Here is an 18,174-nt window from a genome sequence, read left to right as displayed (position 1 = left end):
ACTGCAATAGAAATATGCAAGTTCCATTACCAAAGTGATAAGGGGTTAATCATATCTATCAGTAATTGTTCTGATCTAAATAAATTTCCTTATTACTTGCATATGGGAAAAATACTGCACTTCCCAATACTTCTGTCTTGTCAAATAGACTCTGGTTGCATTGTAGCATGTCAGTACATCATGCAAAGTTTTGGAAAGTCCCTGCTACTGCTTGAAGACAAACATTTGGAGGCTCGCTGGTTGCATATGAGTACATTTTTCCAAAAGATACCTGGACATAGCTGAAAATAAAAAAATGTATAAGTAAAAGAAGGTCAGACATAGAAATGTATACCATTCATTGAATGAAGCTTGATGCAAAACATTGTAAACTGCAGAACAACAAAAAGTCTCTGTGATATACACTCTTGTGTACTGTTCTCTCATACTGAATTTAACCTAAATACTGCCAAAATTATAATCTGACCACAAAAACCAAGGAGAAGTCCTACATGTATAGACAACTCCAAGGGTGGGAAAACAATAAACAAAACATAATATACAGAAGAAACAAGCTTCTGTACATACAAGCTATATACATCCACAAAACTAATACATAAGCACACAAACCAATTCTATCTGGGCAGAACATCCTTAATGGCCATCCATGAAATAAGACACTACTAAGAATGCAGGAAAGTGACAACGGTTTGAAGGGCTGTCTTTTCCCAGTTATAGCCACCCAACCCATTGGAGCAGAAAGGGAGTTAGTTCCTGATGTTAAAGAGGTCCATGTAGGGGGACCAAGAAGGGTCTTCTCCATGGCAGCTACCTCCCTTTGGAACAGCATCTCTGAGGAGATAAAGACTGCCATCCATCTTCAGAAGCTTTTGACATGCCCTGAAAGCATAGCTTTGTCAGCGGGACTGGGGACCCCAGGGCAAAATGAAGCCCATCAAGTAATATTATTGTTGTCACCAAGGAGGTAAGGGGTTTACTGGGTTTTGTATCTGGAGTTCTGCAAACTGTTAACTTCTATAAATAGCACAGTGTCACTGTGAGTTGGACAGGCACATGCACTTTCTTAAAAAAGTTGGAAAAATATGAAGTACCTTAGAAATGTATACTAGGTAGGCTAAGTAGGGCCTTGAATAGGAAAACCAAGCATCAGAGTGCAGAAACCTGACAGGAAAGACCATCTGTTTTTATCTTGTGTATATGCAAAAAAGCACCCCTTCCTACATATGTACCCCTCATAGCTACTCCTAATAGGTTTCTAGGTGCCGTTCCAGCACAGGCAACTCCCGGTATCTAAATAATGGAATGCCACATAGACTTAAGATAAGCCTCAAAAGGAGTTGCGGCCACTTATAAGTCTGATAGCCTTTGCCGGTGCCTTTAACTAAGCGCTTCGCAAGCAAAGAGCCATTCAATAGGCGAAGTCATCTGTACTTCTCCTGTTGAATCCCTGCCTGTCCCGGACCCAATCAAGGCGGGGCAATTCTAGGACGCAAAAAATGGGGATGCATTTCGGACACCACCCGTCACTGTTCCAGAACTGGGAAGAAACGCGTTCCAGTTCAAACAGGATGGTTTCCTCCTCGGCAAAGCAAACGGGGCGTAGTAGCTCCAGAGGAAGTTTGAAACCAAGCCCTGAACTGCAAAGCCCCGGGGGAGGTGAAGGCAACCCCAGGCCGTCGTTTTAAGGGAGCGTACACTGGCGTCGGAGCCGTCCCAACTCCGCTGCTCTGCGCTCACACACGACCCAGCCCGCGTTCGTCTAGAGCCCAGCGGGGAGGGTGCTAAAGTGCGCCTCCGCAGAGCGGGCACGGCGCAGCGAAAGGCGCCTTTCCCGCCTGCTCGAAGGTCCCCTCCTGAAGCTCAGCTCCGAGCCTTTGCCGCCACCACCTCCGCCGCGCGCGCTTCGAGAGCCGAATGGGCTGGCAGAAGTTCCCGAAAGCCAGCAACAACTCAAGAGCCAGCGGCCCAAGGAGCGCCTGCGCACTGCAGGGGCGCCAGATTTGGCGGGAGGGGGAGTGTCCAAAAAGCCTTTGTTAGATGGCATCTGTTTACAGAGTTTACGCTTTCATCTCAACCTGTTTCCTCCTCCCCTCTCCGGCTCCTGAGAACTTAACAGCATAAGAACCCTTTTTTAAGAGGAGACACACGCCAAGCACTGCTTCCAGCTGCATAAAGCCCTCTCCTCCCCCGCCCGCCCACCCACCTCTCGCCTTTTTCCCCCAGTGACTAATGCAAGGATGGCCAGGAGACCTAGGCACAGGTAAAAAGGCAAAGACTGTGGAAAGGGCAAAGCAAATTTCTTTGCAACACCGAGGCATTTTTTTAAATTATTATATTTTTGGGTCGTTGTTTCTCTCGCGCTCTCTCTCGCGCTGGCTCTTTCGGTCTCTAGATATGTTGGTAATGTGCGCGCGCGTGCATCTATCTTGTTTTGTTTCATAGCCGCAAGATTCTTTGGGGGGAAAAGTTAAAAGGGTTGGAGAGAGATTGAGAACTGTTGCACAGGGTTCAGAGGAAGCATTCTCTGCCAGTTCACCTGTCAGGACGTGCGTTAAATCGCTGTATTTAAATAAAATGCTGCATTGAATCAGTTGGTGCTTAGCAACTCACTTTCTCCTTGGGCTACTTAGATTTCCCCCCACCTCCGCCGCTTATTAGCGATTAGGAATAGATCATGACACTCGGATCCGTGCAGAATTTCCAGAAGGGGTGGGTGAGTGTCCGACCGAGTTGCAAGTTGTACGTGAGCCGAAATAATTTCAGCAAAGACTCGGGAGCCGTTCCAGTCTTGCAAGGGGGAATCCGTTGCTTCTGACAGTCGCGATCTTGGTTTGCGATCGTTTGGGGTTGCAGGAGGCGAGAAAGCATGATCCTCACGCAAAAAAAGAGCAAAATGTCGGAGCTGCAGGTACCCGATTCCGTTTTCATTCATTCGTACTTTCATTCATTCTTCGCGGCTGGGTAAAATGACAAGCACGGTGGGAGGAAAACTAAATCCCTTTTTGCAGTTGTCGGTTGCTTTCGGGAACCGCAAACCCATTGCCTTTGAATTTGGCTCTGTACTTACTTTCTTTTCTTTAATTTTTGGAAGTGCTTGATAGTGAAGTTTGCGTTCGCGTTGCATGCTTTTTTTTAAAAAAAAAAAAACTTCTGCGGGAGTTTCGAGCTTTCCCTGCAGCGCGGCATGGGACACTTTGGCACCGCAAGACAAAGTTGCAGGTGGGGGTTGGGGGAAAGGACTGGTGGTTTGTCAACTGTCACTTATTTGGTAATGGTGGAGTTTTTGACCTTGCTTTGCAGGCCTGGGTTTGACAGTTTCTACGGAGGGGAACTTTACCCCCCAAAAATATATATATATAAAAAAATCATCTTGCTGAGGTGCTCGTATGTGGCGACGGGTGATCGTCCGGGGCGAGGACGGCTTGTGGTTGTGGGGAAATGTTGCAGGGTGTAGGTGAATGAGGCTACCCGCTGCTTACTCCTTTTTCCCCTTTGCGCTGCGATGGCACGCAAGCAGCCGGCGAGCGAAAAACCTGCGCCTCGTGGTCTGCAGAAACGCTCGTTCCATGCGGGATTGTTTGCTTAAATTAGCTCGGGAGAGCGTCCACGTGGAGTCAGGGTTGAAGAGCCTTTCTCTTTCGCCCTCGCCGTTTTTCCTCTCAACTTTTCTTGGCACGGAAAGCGAAAGGCTAACCTTTGGAACTCCGGAAAGTTCCGCTTCCCTCCTAGGAGGAGAAAGGAAAAGAAAAGAAAGCGAGGGCAGAGGAGACAGCCTTGCAAAATCACATATAATTATATATATCAAAATCATATATATATAATTATATATATGGTCATTGCTTGCATGCATGCAGACAGCATTGCTAATCCGGCTGGCAGAAACAATTGGGAGGGGGGGGGGAGAGTCAGTCTGCGCGCTGCCTATTTTATTTTGAGTGGTGGCGCGCTTTCCGAGCCGCTCGCTCGCTCCCTCTGGGTCCAGATCCTCAGCGCCGCGCGAGGAAGAAGCGGGGCTATTATTGAGCTTTGCCCTTGGCACTTGAGAGAAAAGCGCTCGGCTGTGCCAAAAGCGCCGTCTTCTCGACGCAAGCGCGGGACTTTCGGGGCATTTATTTTTAAAGCGATGTGTAATAATGTTCCTCGTTGCAAGAGTGAGGTTGAATAGAAGGACGGCCGGCGGGGGGGCGGTGGACGAAGACACCGCCTCCTCTGCTCCAGTGGGATTGGTGAAGTTCCCCGTTGGCAACGGGCAGGACGGGCGGGGACACAGAAAATAAAAGCACCCGGGGCTCGCTTCTTTCCAGCACCTGTCGGGCGAGAAGACCGGCGAGAAGGATCGCGAGTGACTGCCCTTCGGCTGACTGGAGAATTGCTCGCTTTTTCTTCAACCACAGTGACAGCGGTAGTAGTAATAGTAGTAGCTGTAGTAGTAAGCGGCAGCAACAAATCACTTCCTCCCCGCCCCATCCCCACCCTCCTTTTTTCTCTCTCTCTCTCTCTCTCAAATTGGTTGCACAATTGAAGTTCCTTGGCAAGAGCTGAGTATTCATGAGTGTGTGGAGTATTTATGCACAAATTAGCTGGAGGAACGGTCTTAACCCTTTCCGTTTCTGCAGCCTGACACGTCATCTCAGACTGCTCTGAGCGATTGCCCTGTTATGGATTTTAGAGATCAAAAACAAAAAAGTGGAGGGAGGGACAGAAGGATAGAAAGAAAGGTGGACTGCTTCATTAGTTGGCTTTTTTAGTTACAAAATGTGAGAGCACCTGAGTCACACCCTCGTTATCTGGAAAACAAAAGAACAGTTATGGAACTCCACTCAAAAAGCTTATAAAATTGATGTGAACATGGAAACTAAGGTTTTTTTTTTCACATTGTCAAGATTCTCGTTGCCTTGATGCCTGTTAAAATAAGTGCAACTCGTTAATAGGTAACACTTAAAACATACAGTTAAAATCTATACTAACATCTGAGAGCAGAAAAAATATTCAACTATTTGCTACCATCACAGAGATCCTCAAGCTCCTGTTACACTGAGCACCAGCGTGTGTACACACACACACAAACACACCCACACTTAAATTATGCACATAAAATAAACCTCAAATTCATTTTACACAGGAACAGCCAAATCATATGATCAGCACTTTTTGCATGTCATATCAGTTCACAAAAGGTCACTTGATTGTAGGGTTGGTTTCCTAGGGTTGCACTGTAGTCCAATTTAGTTTGGTTTTAAGTATTTTATACTAGTTTTACTGGTCTCTTGTGAGTTTGTAGAATCATGAGAATAGGTGGCACAAAATATGTATGCATATTTATTTTCAAAAATATGGACAAATACAGAAATATTAATATTTAGTTCTTATTTTAAACATTGACCAATTTAATCTGATTTATCAAAATGTATTTTAAAATGGCATTTTAAGTGCATTCTATTAGTGTATTGCCTTCTAGGTACTAAATCATCCATATTTTCTTCTCTACTTTAGATACAATCTTTAGGCTAAACTTTCAAAACTTATGTTTACATTTTCCAGTTGAAAATAAAGTGTTGCTCAATAGAATTTGAAGTAAGGCAACCTTCATTGCAAAATACTTTTGAATTTTACCAGTCTACATGAATTAAACTCGATGTTTTTAGTAATTTCTTCTCTCATATTAGCTTTGAAGAAAAGCTGGGGCAATCAGCAGCTGAAGTACATTAGATGGGGTGGAGGTAGCAATAGTAAGAAAGCTTCAGATTGTATTCTTCTTAGAGATACCTGTACTTGGCCATGAATTGTGAACTTCTTTGTCATTGAAGAGTAGAACAAACCAAACTGACCACTTGAATTTATTTTGCATTGACCATGGGCACTTCGAGGCTACATTGCCATGCATATATGTGCAAATTGACACTCTTCAAAGTCATCCTCAAAGAATTTAGTAGTGTATATCCTTGTAAAATGTGTCTGCTCTTTCTTCAAGTGCATAGAAATTTCGCTTAGTACATGTAAGTGGTAGGTGGGAATGACTTTGGGAGACAGGAGAAAGCAGCAGACGAACAGCTGGTAAAATCAGTGTCCACCGAAGGATATGGGGCAAGGGAGGCTTTTCAGAAGAGACCCTCCTAGTTTTCTGCAGGGTAAAAAGAGGAGCGGGGACAATATTCAGATCTGCAAGAATCTATTATGTATCCCTATAATAAAGGTAGAGCTAATAATATTGTGTTTCTTGCCTGGGACTACATCGAAGGGCTAACTATAGTTTGAACTAGGTCTGCAGAAAACCTGAAGATAGAGAAAGTTCTCACTCTGCTGTCATCTAGTGGTCATCTAGATTTTTGCAGGCTAGATACTCCAAATTTTAAGTGTCTAGGAATGTGATTCCCAAACTCTGTGCCCCAGGGTTCCAGACTCAATTCACAGGGTCACAGTGAAATACTTCACACTTTTAATATTACTGTGTTTGTGGGTTTGTTGTGGTATATGCCAAGGCACCACTGGGATGCTATGAACTGAGGAAGCTTGTAAACTTCTACAAGAGTTATTGTACTAGAGTTATTCTGCATAAGGGATTATTAAATAATATGATAGGATAGTACAAAATACTAGCCTTCCAAAAATGTAAAAACTTGATTTTCATTTGAAAATTAAAATGTAGATTTTTTTTTTTTACCCGTGTGTGAATTTATGAGGTGTTCTTTGAATGATTTGGCATAAGGATTCCAAATATGTACTTGGGCAAAGGACACAGCCTCTGTTCCCTTTATTGTCCTAAACATTGTATTTTAATTTAAAACCATCATTGGTTGAACAGCTGCCAAATGTGTAATTTACCACTGATCTAACAGCATGAGCAGGTCTAAACATGCATAGTAAGCAGAAGGTTGCCAACCTTTTGCTTGTATCTGTGGATACCAGAAACAGCAGAACCAGTTCAGAATACTACAACAGAATGCAGAACAAAATCTTGTCATGCAACTTTCCAGACAATTACCCCTATAACCTTTGCAAAAGTTGTTGACTTTTGCTAACTTTTTGTAGAACCTGTGATATTGAAATTAAACTCTCACCTTCGGTGCTCTGTCTTAATTTTGCTTTCTGTATTTTCAGCATATATAGCAGTGATGATGAGGATGAAGATGTCGACTTATATGATCATGATTATGATGGGCTGCTCCCTAAGGGTGGAAAACGTCATTTAGGGAAAACACGATGGACCCGAGAAGAGGTAAACTGGCTCATACTAAGAGTTTGTAGAAGACAAAACTTTTAATACCATTTGTGGCTGGCTTCTCAAGCAAGTGGATAAATATAAACTTTTGGTTAATAAATATGAAGCTGAAAACTTACTTTTCTTTTCTTTTAGGTTGCTATGAGTAGCCCTGAGCCTAAAAAAGCAGAGTTTGATTTACAAAACAAACCACATATAAGTAGTTTAGAAACAAGCAATACCTTTTGAGAGGGAAATGATATATAATGTCAATGTTGGGGCCTACTCACACTGGTGCCAGTTGTCATAGTGAGGTGAAAATAGGAACAAGCAAAAAGCCAATGGACAAACGAAGACCCACTAGTTTAGAAGGAAAACAATAGAAAATACTGACTAAATTATTATATTGACTTGGAAGCCTGAGAGCAGTCAATCAGGCAGTGGAAATTCTATTTCTTCTACACATGAAAATCAGCACAACAATAATCATGTGTTTGTATGTCAGTTTGTATGAAAAATGGAGGTGGTTCTTAGGGAGGGCACTGCTTCAGCAATTTTGAATATAGGATTCAACCTGTTGCGACAGATAATGGCTGATTTCATAGCAGTTGGTCAACTGCAATAAGGTGTGTAGAAATTGGCATTATGGATTTGATAGAAAATACATAGAAGCCATTAGAAACATGAGTATTATATGTTGCTGGGATTTATATGTCATGCTTTGGTTGGTTTCCACCATTTCATAGGGTCAGGCCCTGAGGCAATAACACATAAACCAACTTTTCTCATTTCTAATGTTGTCATACAAGAAACAAAGACTGAAACTTCTTTTAGTCACAATCCCCCTTGTAGACAGATAATCAGTTACAGGTATTATAAGGAAAGTCATCCTGTTAGTTTCTACAGCATGCGTATAGGATGGGTAATGACTAGGTTCGCACATTACACTTCTAGAATGTTCCCTGTTTTCAGCTTCCCAGTTGTTATCAGGATGCAAACTCAGCCAGTTATGGTTAATTCCATAGCAGTAGCAATAGCAATAGCACTTAGACTTATATACTGCTTCACGGTGCTTTACAGCCCTCTCTAAGTGGTTTACAGAGTCAGCGTACTGCCCCCAACAATATGGGTCCTCATTTTACCAACCTTGGAAGAATGGAAGGCTGAGCCAACCTTGAGCTGGTCAGGATTGAACTCTTGGCAATTGGCAGAGTTAACCTGCAATACTGCATTCCAACTACTGCACCACCATGCTCCCATAAATATTCATGTTCAATCATAAATCATGGTTAAACAAACAATGGGTTAAAATGAAATGTGAATGAGGACAATGCTTAAAATATGTTTCAGACTTCAAGAAGGAATTAATTTCAAAACAAAAACTAAATATAAGGCTGGCCACTTATTAAAATTGGTGTTGAGCTTAAAACATTCTTTGAGTATGTTCAAGTAAAGTTTTTAAATAACTGAATTGTATGTTTAGAACAGTGATTCTTACAATATTATGAATGTTTACCATCTAACCAAATAATAGGAATATAGTCTTTTTAGAAAGCTAAATTTTAAGAATTGAATGATTAGCATTTTTAATTCACATATGTAGTGTTCTCTGTATTTGTTTGGCACAGCTTGCTGTGTTAAAATACTGAATTTGCAATACTATGCTGGCAATAACTTCATCTGACTTTTTGCTGGACACTCGAATTTTCATATTTAGTTTGCTTTAGTTTCAGTAACACGTTGATATGAAAACATTGACAGGTTATTTTCCCAATGGTTTTATAAAAACTTAGGTTGTTGTTGCACTATTTGGCAACTCTCCAAAATAGCTTCTGTGGCTTAAGGTTGTGCTTTCTAAACTCTTGCTAGAGGTTACTGGGTCAAATAATCACAAGGAAGTGGTCATCAAAATTGCAATAAATTAGCACATTTCTTTTTATATGGCCACAGAGAATAGCTTAAGGATAGTTGTTGTACTGTTCAAACCAACGTTTTGGTGAAGTTAGTTGAATATGGTGCCAGTTAGAGCAGTGCCCCCCCAAACTTCTGAGACCAGGAACTGTTTCTATGGAGAAAGGTTTTTCCCGCGGACTGAAGAAGGCATGGCTTTGCATGCTGCCTGCATCCTGTGGATGAGGCTTCATTTGTTTGCACAGCCTGGTTTCTGGCATGCCACAGATCGGTGCCGGTCCATGAACAGGTTGGGGACCCCTGAGTTAAAGTGTTGAACTTTAATTGCATCTGGAAGAATGCTTCTGCATGGCGATGCTTTATGTTGCAGCATAGTATTTGAAAAATCTCTTTCTTCGTGCTTTGTGTGTTTAAACCCAGCATACTTTTAGTAATACTCATAAGACAATATTCCAGGTAGTACAATGCATCCTACTCGCAGGTACATTTTTTATTAACATGTTTGTGAAAGTAGCCATACGTTAAACACTAGAGTTCAGAGGTTATTGCCCTATCATTTAACAGTGACTGAAATTATGACAGTGATGAATTAGTGATGAACACTCCCCAAAGTCCCAGGCATTGGACTATCCCATGATCACATCAGCTAATGAGGATTACCTGTAGCATCAAAAGAAGTGCTTATCTGGAGTAGTTGACAAGATAATGTTGGCACTATCATAGCAAAGGCCATTCTTGTTCTATCTTGTATGATTACAAATAACAGTTCTTGCAACCAAGTAAAATGTTGAAATGCAGAAAGATTAATGATTGGCAAAACATTATAGTTAACTTCATATTCAGTGAACTTTCCAGTTACACTAATTCATTTTTGTACTGTAAATTAAATGACTTCAACACGGATTGTGCCAATATAGAAAGTGATTAAAGCAGCCTTCTTCAACCCAGCCCTCTGGATAAGATAAACTACAGGTTCATGAGTTTCAGTTGGCATAGCCAATAAGTTTGTTCATTAGAAATTTGAGGACTGTGGTCCAAACTGGAGTACAGTTGACTTATCTACACATCAACTTAAATTAATCAAGAACATCAAGTTAGGAGATGCTGGAATTATATGTGAAACTTGAACTATGATACTGTCTTTGTATTTCTTCATTTCTATTTTTGATCATTTGTTGGCTTTGGACAGTTCACTATGAGAAGCTACATTGCAGTTGCTGTATAGAAGAGTTTTTTTCTCACGTAGTAAAATTGAACCTAACCAATCAACTACAGTATCTCTAGCTAGTGATATGGATGCCAAACATCATGGAAATTGGATGTCAACAATGGTAGATCTATTTGTTGTATATGCATTGTTTAAGTCAATATGTGGATAAGTCAAATAAATGCATCTAGACAGCAATATATTCAAGATAATGCTAGAGCAGGGATATCAAACTCACATTGTCATGGCAGCATCATGTGACGTATCGGGACTTTCCCCCCCTTGCTAAACCAGGCGCGGACATGGCCAACATCCAGCCCACAGGCCAGGAGTTTAACAGCCCTATGCTAGAGGCCTTAATTAAATGCATTAACTAAATGTGTGATGTGTTTGAGTCTTGTTTAAGAGGCAGGCTAGTCAACCAGGTTACTCAATTTTGGTCTCTGCATGGGTCATGCGATCGCAATTTGCAACCATATCAACCAGCTTCTGACAAGCAAAAGTCATTTGGGAAAAAACAGATTTGCTTAACGACCACATATTTCACTTAGCATCTGCAGTAATTGACTTAACCAAGGCAAAGAGATCATAAGATCAGGCTGACTCAATTAACTATCACCTTGTTTAGCAATGAAAATTCTGGTTCCAATTGTGGTTGTAAGTGGAAGATGACCTGCAGTGTTGTGTACCAGTTGATAAGCCACTGTTACGGTTTGTTTCATCCGAACCTTTGTCTTAACTGAATATAATAAAAACATATGATGCATACAAGTCTCAAACGGGGTGTGTACCTAGGAATGCAGCAAATAGGCCAACCCTATTGTTCATATGCTCCAACAAATCCAATTCTCTGACAATGTCAGGCTGATAAGGTGAAATTGTGAAGAGACTCCTTCCATCAGTTTGGCTTTAAAAATAAATTGTAACTATGGTTGATTACCAATGAATTGCAGGAATCCTGGCCTCTGCAAGCATATACATACATCCCTCCCTGGCCATTTCCATCCACACACATATTTCACCCTGAACTTCTGATGATGTCAGGAAGAGCCAGCTGTGGTAGTCAAGGCATATATAAATGGATAGAGAGAGAAACGGGCAGGATCTGTATCGTGTTTATTTTTCTGAAGACAAAGCCCTGGTATATTAAAAGAAGAAAAACAAATGATCTTTAAAAAGTTTAGTTACATAAATTTTCCTGACTTCTGTGGCAGTTTTGATCTTCATCAGTCATAATAAGTTTTCAGTGCTGATTTCAGCTTAGCTTACCAGTTGACAGCTTTCCAAATATAAAATGTCACACTGCTTTCATTGAAGAAAACTACCCAGTTGAGAAATGGGGAAGCAAAAGACAACCATGTTGCCTCAAACAATTAAATTGGAAATCTCACATGGAAAGCAAGAATATTCAACAATGCATAATGCTGGTTTGGTCTTTCCCCTGTTTTGAAATGAAACCCCCAAATAATGGAATGCATCTTACTGTCTTAGGATGAGAAGCTAAAGAAACTTGTGGAGCAGAATGGCACAGAAGATTGGAAAGTTATTGCCAATTTCCTTCCTGTAAGTAGGCCTCTTTTCTGTTTATAACCACACATTTATCAGTGTGCAAGGAGAGAGGTTGTTTCATAATTACAGATGGAGACTAAATAGGCATTTGGGAGACTTGCAGAACTCAAATTTATATACACTTCTTTCACTTCTCATGTGAAATAAAGGACGGAAAATATAAAGAGCCTTTGGGGGGAGATTTTATGTACAACAGATGGCTGATACATCATAGCTTTCACATAGTGAAACAACAAAAACTTCAGAATAGAAGTTGACTGTGATCTTGGGTTGCTCCACTTGTTAAATATATATTTCTAGTAAATATGGTTGCCAAAATGCTAAAGGTAAAAAATATATTAGTAAGAATAGCTTGCTTATGATCAAAAATTAAAATGCTGTCAGTTATGAAAAACTATTAACAAAGCACCTGGCAGCTGAAACAGATAGATAGTTGACTTCTAGCAATGCGTAGCTGTGTGTCTGTTTACTTCTCTCTGTACCTCTGTACTTATTCTTTGTAGCTGTACAGATGGTATCCTGAGCAGTAAAACAAAAAGGCAAGTGGGACCCTGCAGTAAACATTGGCAGTTCAGATGTTTCTGGATGACATTAACATCTGTAGCATTTTGTAATAATTTGCTTTGGATTTTGTTCTGCAATCCTAGAATCGGACGGACGTACAGTGCCAGCATCGATGGCAAAAGGTGCTAAATCCAGAACTTATAAAAGGCCCGTGGACTAAAGAAGAAGATCAGCAAGTATGTTTGAGTAATCTGGATTTTACCGCTTCCTTAACATTTAATATTGTGTCCAAACAAGCTGTATTCCAAAAGTAAAAACTCTGCATTTATATAGAGCATTGGCTTTTTTCTCTTATTGCTACATAATTTTTTTTTTAACAGACTCTGATGCATCCTTGAAAATTTACCAGCGTTTTAAATTGTTCCATTGAGATAGCCCTAATGTAGAATGTTTCACAGACAGATCGATAAACCAAGTACATTCAACAGCAACTATAAGGGGGAAGAAGGATGGAAGCAGTGTCTCAGTGCAAGCCACGCCTCTTTTGTATAATGTTGTGGATATGAAAAAGACAGAGCTTGTAACATGATATTGCTTTTATCATTCTGGTGAAATCAGCAAGCTTCCTATAAGTACAGCCAAACACATTGTGATGTAATTATTTAAGTTACTAATTAAAACTTTTCAAAAAAGTATTTAACAGGTAGCAGTTATTTAATTTTGAATATTATATTCAAAATAGCGTGGATTCTATTTTATTTTTATATTGCAGAAGATATCACCTCTAAAACACTGCCTATTGTTACACGCATCTCATATTAAGCAAAGAGTCTGTTATGCCCTTCAGAAGTCTGTTTGTTTACAAATGCATAGCATGGTCTTGTTATTGAAATTAAAGCTCCCGTGCTTAATATGGCTGACTCATCAGAAGAGAGTGCTTATAACTTTATTTATTTTTATTTATAAATTGCTTACAAGATAATAGGTATAAGTACAACATAATTATGAATATATGGGTACATGTAAGAAAAAATAAAAAATATATAAAAGAAACAATAGGACAGGGACAGTAGGCACGTTGGTGTGCTTATGCACGCCCCCTACAGACCTAATAGGAAAGGTGTGAGATCAGTAGTAGACTGTCTAAGGTTAAAGTTTTTGGGGGTTGGGGAGAAAAAAAACACAGTCAGGTAGAATATTCCAGACATTGACCACTCTGTTGCTGAAGTCGTATTTCCTGCAATCAAGTTTGGTGCAATTAACCTTGAGTTTGTATCTATTGTTTGCTCTTGTATTGTTATGGTTGAAGCCGAAGTATTCATTGACTGGTAGGACATTGCAGTGTATGATTTTATATACTACACTTAGATTGGACCGAAAGCGGCGTAGTTTTAGGTTTTCTAGGTCTAGAATTTTAAGTCTGGTGGCATAAGGTATTCTGCAACGAGTAGAGGAGTGGAGAACTCTTCTTGTGAAATATTTCTGGACTTTCTCAACTGTGTTAATATCAGATACGCAGTGTGGGTTCCAGACTGATGAGCTGTATTTGAGTATTGGTCTAGCAAATGTTTTGTACGCTCTAGTTATTAGTGTAATATTACCAGAGAAAAAGCTACGTAAGATTAGGTTAACAACTCTTAACGCCTTTTTGGCTATGTAGTTACAGTGGGCTCTAGCACTTAGGTCATTTGAGATGAGTACTCCAATCTTGGTGGAAGAAAGAATTTCAAATACAGAATAAAATCACCACAGTGAATATCCTTTCATTTCAGCAGGCTGTTTCTGAGCATTGGAGTCATCCAAAACATATTGAGGGAGGGAGATTGAAGTCTGCTGCAAATTAGGGGAGCTTGTTTAGAAGTTGAAATTGGAATTCACTGTGGTTTTTTTTATTAAGATTTCTCTAATCAGGTAGCAGGCAATTATTTGGTGCAGTATAGTGATTTCAGTTTGGCTCTACTTATATAACACTTAACCACTAGAGATAGTTCTTTATATTGTTGTTGTTGTTGACGAATGTTGTTGACAAATGTATCTTTTATGTACACTGAGAGCATTTGCACCTAGACAAATTCCTTGGGTGTCCAATCACACTTGGCCAATAAAGTATTCTATTCTATTCTATTCTATACCATTGTTATTTATTTGCAGGTAATAGAGCTTGTACAGAAATACGGCCCTAAACGCTGGTCTGTCATCGCCAAGCACTTAAAGGGAAGGATTGGGAAACAATGCAGGGAGCGTTGGCACAACCATTTGAATCCAGAAGTGAAAAAAACATCCTGGACGGAGGAAGAGGATAGAATTATTTATCAGGCACACAAGAGGCTTGGGAACAGATGGGCAGAAATTGCAAAGTTGCTACCTGGACGGTAAGGTCAGAACATAACAATTGAAAAGAAACCTGGATGGAGTGAAGAGCTTTTTTGACCTTTTTTTAAGCAGAAAAATATTCTGCACTTTAAAAAAAATAAAGGTTGCTATCTGTTACGTTATAATACATCAAGTGATAGACAAGTCTGACAGGTTTAATTCCATTTATAATTTTTTTCAGTTAAAGTTTAGTTATGTATCTTTAAAAAACAAAATCTAAAAAATTTGGATACCTTTTTTTTGCATATTTCTAATACATTTTTATATCCAGTTTTCCTAATGCATGCTTTTGCAGCAATGATTTTTTTTTTGCTTAATAATACATTTCCCTGTTGTATTTTTTGTTCCAAGTTTTTCATACAAGGGTCAGTCTGAAACTCGTGAGTTGTGGGGTGCCATTGGATCATAGCATTGCACGTTAACAGAAGAAGGGCTAAAATACACAGCTGTATATCTTAAAGGTTGTGCTTAGCAACAACAAAGAAGTGGGGATAAATTAGGTTAACACTTTTGTGAAGTAAAATACTTGCATTTTCATCTTCTTCCCTTCATAATCACAGCTTCCCTCTAATAATGGATTAAAGCCAAAATAATGGATTAAAAAACACCCCTTTGAACCCTCAGCCACCCCCCCCCCCAAAAAAAAAAAAAATGCCTGCCCATGCCTTAATGTCTGCAAAATAATTTTATCAAGTCTGGAGAAAATGCAGGTATGAAGCGGAAAAACTTTGCACACAGGAGTGTGAAGTAAAACTTATATAACTTTGTGAATTAAGCCAGTGTTCCATCTACATTTTGTGTGATTGCAGCAACAAGCTAGATAAGATGTATGTTTTGTGTTGAAGCTTTATTAATATAGCTTCTTTCTAGAGGCCATTTTCTCAATTATGTCTGATCTATAGATTCCTTCATATGATTGCATAGATTATCTCCTATATCGCCAGAAAGCAAGAATCATTGTACTTAATGCTTCTATGACAATCAGAATTAGATGAGAAGTGACACTGGCTTATGGACATTTCTATGAGTGCTGTATAGAGATCCATGTCCTACTATTCAGATTCCTGTGGATACAAAAAAAGAGGAAGCATAATCAACTTCCTTTTTTTTCTAATTAATGTACAAAGTGCTTGTCGTGAATATATTTTTCATAATGTAATACCATATCTTGACTTCTTTTAAAGATTGCAAAAAAAATTTAAAAAACCCCCTACTGTAGACTGGCTGTTGTATGATCAAGCTACGCTAGAGTGGACCAAACACGTAGGCAATCCATTTTTCTTATAAGAATGTGGAAAAGCTGGAAATAGGTCCTAAGTATAGTTGTCAACTGTTAACAATTGTTCTGTCTCTGTAACTAGAAGTAATAGTTAAAACCTGTTATCCCCTTGCTGTTTGTAGACTACCGTAACACTCTTCTAAAAGAATATACCAAATTTACCCAGTTTTGCTAAGGCTTCTAAAGTTAACCAAGAACCCAAATGGATGGGGTGCAGAAGGTCTGTGAGGGTAAATAATAGTTGTTATAATACAGCTCCATTGACCTTAGAAGATTTTGGAAGTGATTAATTTCATCCATCTCTTTAACCACTTCTAGCCATCTCTTTAACCACTTCTAGATTCTTGTTGCTCATGTATTTCTCAGATAGAACTTGAATTCAAGCAGCTATTTCTTTCATTTGCCTATTTCATTGGTTTAATTCATTAGTCTAGAGAATAGGAGGAGGAAATCCCTTTTGCATTAAATATGTTCATTGGTTTCATGCAGCCAGGTTCCTTTTAGCCTGGCAGATTTCCCTTTATATTTCACAAATGAGGAGCCCTGATACATACTAAAAAATCAGGAAGTTGCTCCATGTCCCCAACGTGAACTTTACGTTAGGGATGCAATGTCTGGGATGGGAGAAGGCTAATATGAGTTGGCTTCAGGAGTGGTTGGGAGATTTGCTTTGCATGTAGCAATGTATTATTGTATTTTGTGGCTAGTTAAAAAGAGATAGTGGGTTAACTAAAATACAGAGTGAAATAAGCATCTTGAAGCTCCATAGGAAGCTCCTACTAGAGTTCTGAAACGTTAAGTAAAACTCATAATAATTAAATAATTTTTTCTTCCCAGTCAACATAATTAGGTCTGAAAATTCTGTTTGTGCAACATATATTTTTTCTTTTGCCAATGTTCTTGTGCAGAACTGATAATGCTATCAAAAACCATTGGAATTCTACAATGCGTCGAAAGGTTGAGCAAGAAGGTTATCTTCAAGAGTCTTCAAAAGTCAACCAGCCTTCAGGTTTTCCAAAGAACAATCATTTAATGGGTTTTACCCATACTCCACCTTCTGTGCATCTGGCAACAGACACTCAAGCCGCAGCGGCCAATGACTATTCGTATTACCATATTTCTGAGACGCAAAATGTAAGCTAATGGAAACTGTTGGATTAAAAGTTAGATTTCTCAGCAATTGAAATAGTGCAGTTGCATCCATAATGCAATTTGACAGTAGTATCTTGTTTGGATATGAGGTGTCTGTGACCCAAAATACCATTGATGTTTACGTTGTTTTTGGTTGGATCAGCATTAGATACTCCTAGATTATACTGGGTGGCCAGGAAAAGTGCTAATTAGGATTTCTCAGTTAACTTGTAGATTTTTATGTAAATATATTACACTAAAAACTGAGATTTTCTAAATAAACGCACAAAGGATTACCCTCTGAAAGTAGGCCTGCATTGACTTTACTGAGAATAAAGCTTGCTTAAAATGGAACTCACTTTTGCCTGAACTTCTATAGGATCGTTCTCTAAATTGCTTCTTCTTGCAAACAACTCTTGTCAGTAAATATGCTCAGACAGCTCAATATTTTTGACTCTAGATCACAGTGAAGTAAATGCAGAGAGGCACCTATTATCTTTTTTGATGATACTGTAAATGTTTTAATTTTTTAACTTTAATAATACATTGCAAGTTAATGCAAAGAAAAAACTTACACATCCTTTGGACCTAAATATATACCTTTCTCCTAATCTACACATCTGCTAGTCTATAAACTGGCTAGAGACCAAGTAATTAGTTTATTAGTTACACTGTACATGGATATATGTCATAATCATTACTAATTGCATAAAATAGATGTAAGAAAATCTCCAAAAATCCAGCAAGGCCCTTTTAAAAAATGTAATTTGTTATTATGCATGGAATAATTTGAAAGTATAGAAAAAACTATTCAAAATTTGCCAGGACTCAGAAAATGTCAACTTATAAGACAAGTATGTATATTTTCTTTGGGTTTTTAATTTTAACTTGCATAACGTTTGAGATAAAATGAAATGTTGAGGTGAATTATTTCAGGACTTGGAGGTGGGTAGCATCACATGGTTGTGCATTTTTATGTAAGGTAACACAATAGGTAATTGT

General features: G+C 39.2%; 1 protein-coding gene across 3 annotated transcripts in view; it reads left to right on the top strand.

The window, feature by feature from the left end:
• Positions 1-2,143: 2,143 nt before the first annotated feature.
• Positions 2,144-18,174, top strand: part of MYB (MYB proto-oncogene, transcription factor) — a 39,374-nt gene continuing 23,343 nt past the window's right edge. Inside the window, exons 1-6 of one of the 3 annotated variants that reach the window (XM_026705398.2) lie at positions 2,144-2,260; positions 7,099-7,216; positions 11,808-11,879; positions 12,533-12,625; positions 14,541-14,761; positions 16,950-17,175. In XM_026705398.2, the coding sequence (XP_026561183.1) occupies positions 2,238-2,260; positions 7,099-7,216; positions 11,808-11,879; positions 12,533-12,625; positions 14,541-14,761; positions 16,950-17,175 (753 nt within the window). In that variant the 5' untranslated portion in view covers positions 2,144-2,237. The remainder of the gene's footprint in view (positions 2,261-7,098; positions 7,217-11,807; positions 11,880-12,532; positions 12,626-14,540; positions 14,762-16,949; positions 17,176-18,174) is intronic. The other 2 variants (XM_026705394.2, XM_026705400.2) reach the window with 2 other exon arrangements.

The sequence above is a fragment of the Pseudonaja textilis genome, chromosome 1 (assembly GCF_049901715.1).
Source record: "Pseudonaja textilis isolate UNSWEBS1 chromosome 1, rPseTex1.2, whole genome shotgun sequence".
Lineage (NCBI taxonomy): Eukaryota > Metazoa > Chordata > Lepidosauria > Squamata > Elapidae > Pseudonaja > Pseudonaja textilis.
Note: the sequence above shows the minus strand (reverse complement) of the source record. Positions and strands in the feature narration are given on the sequence as shown.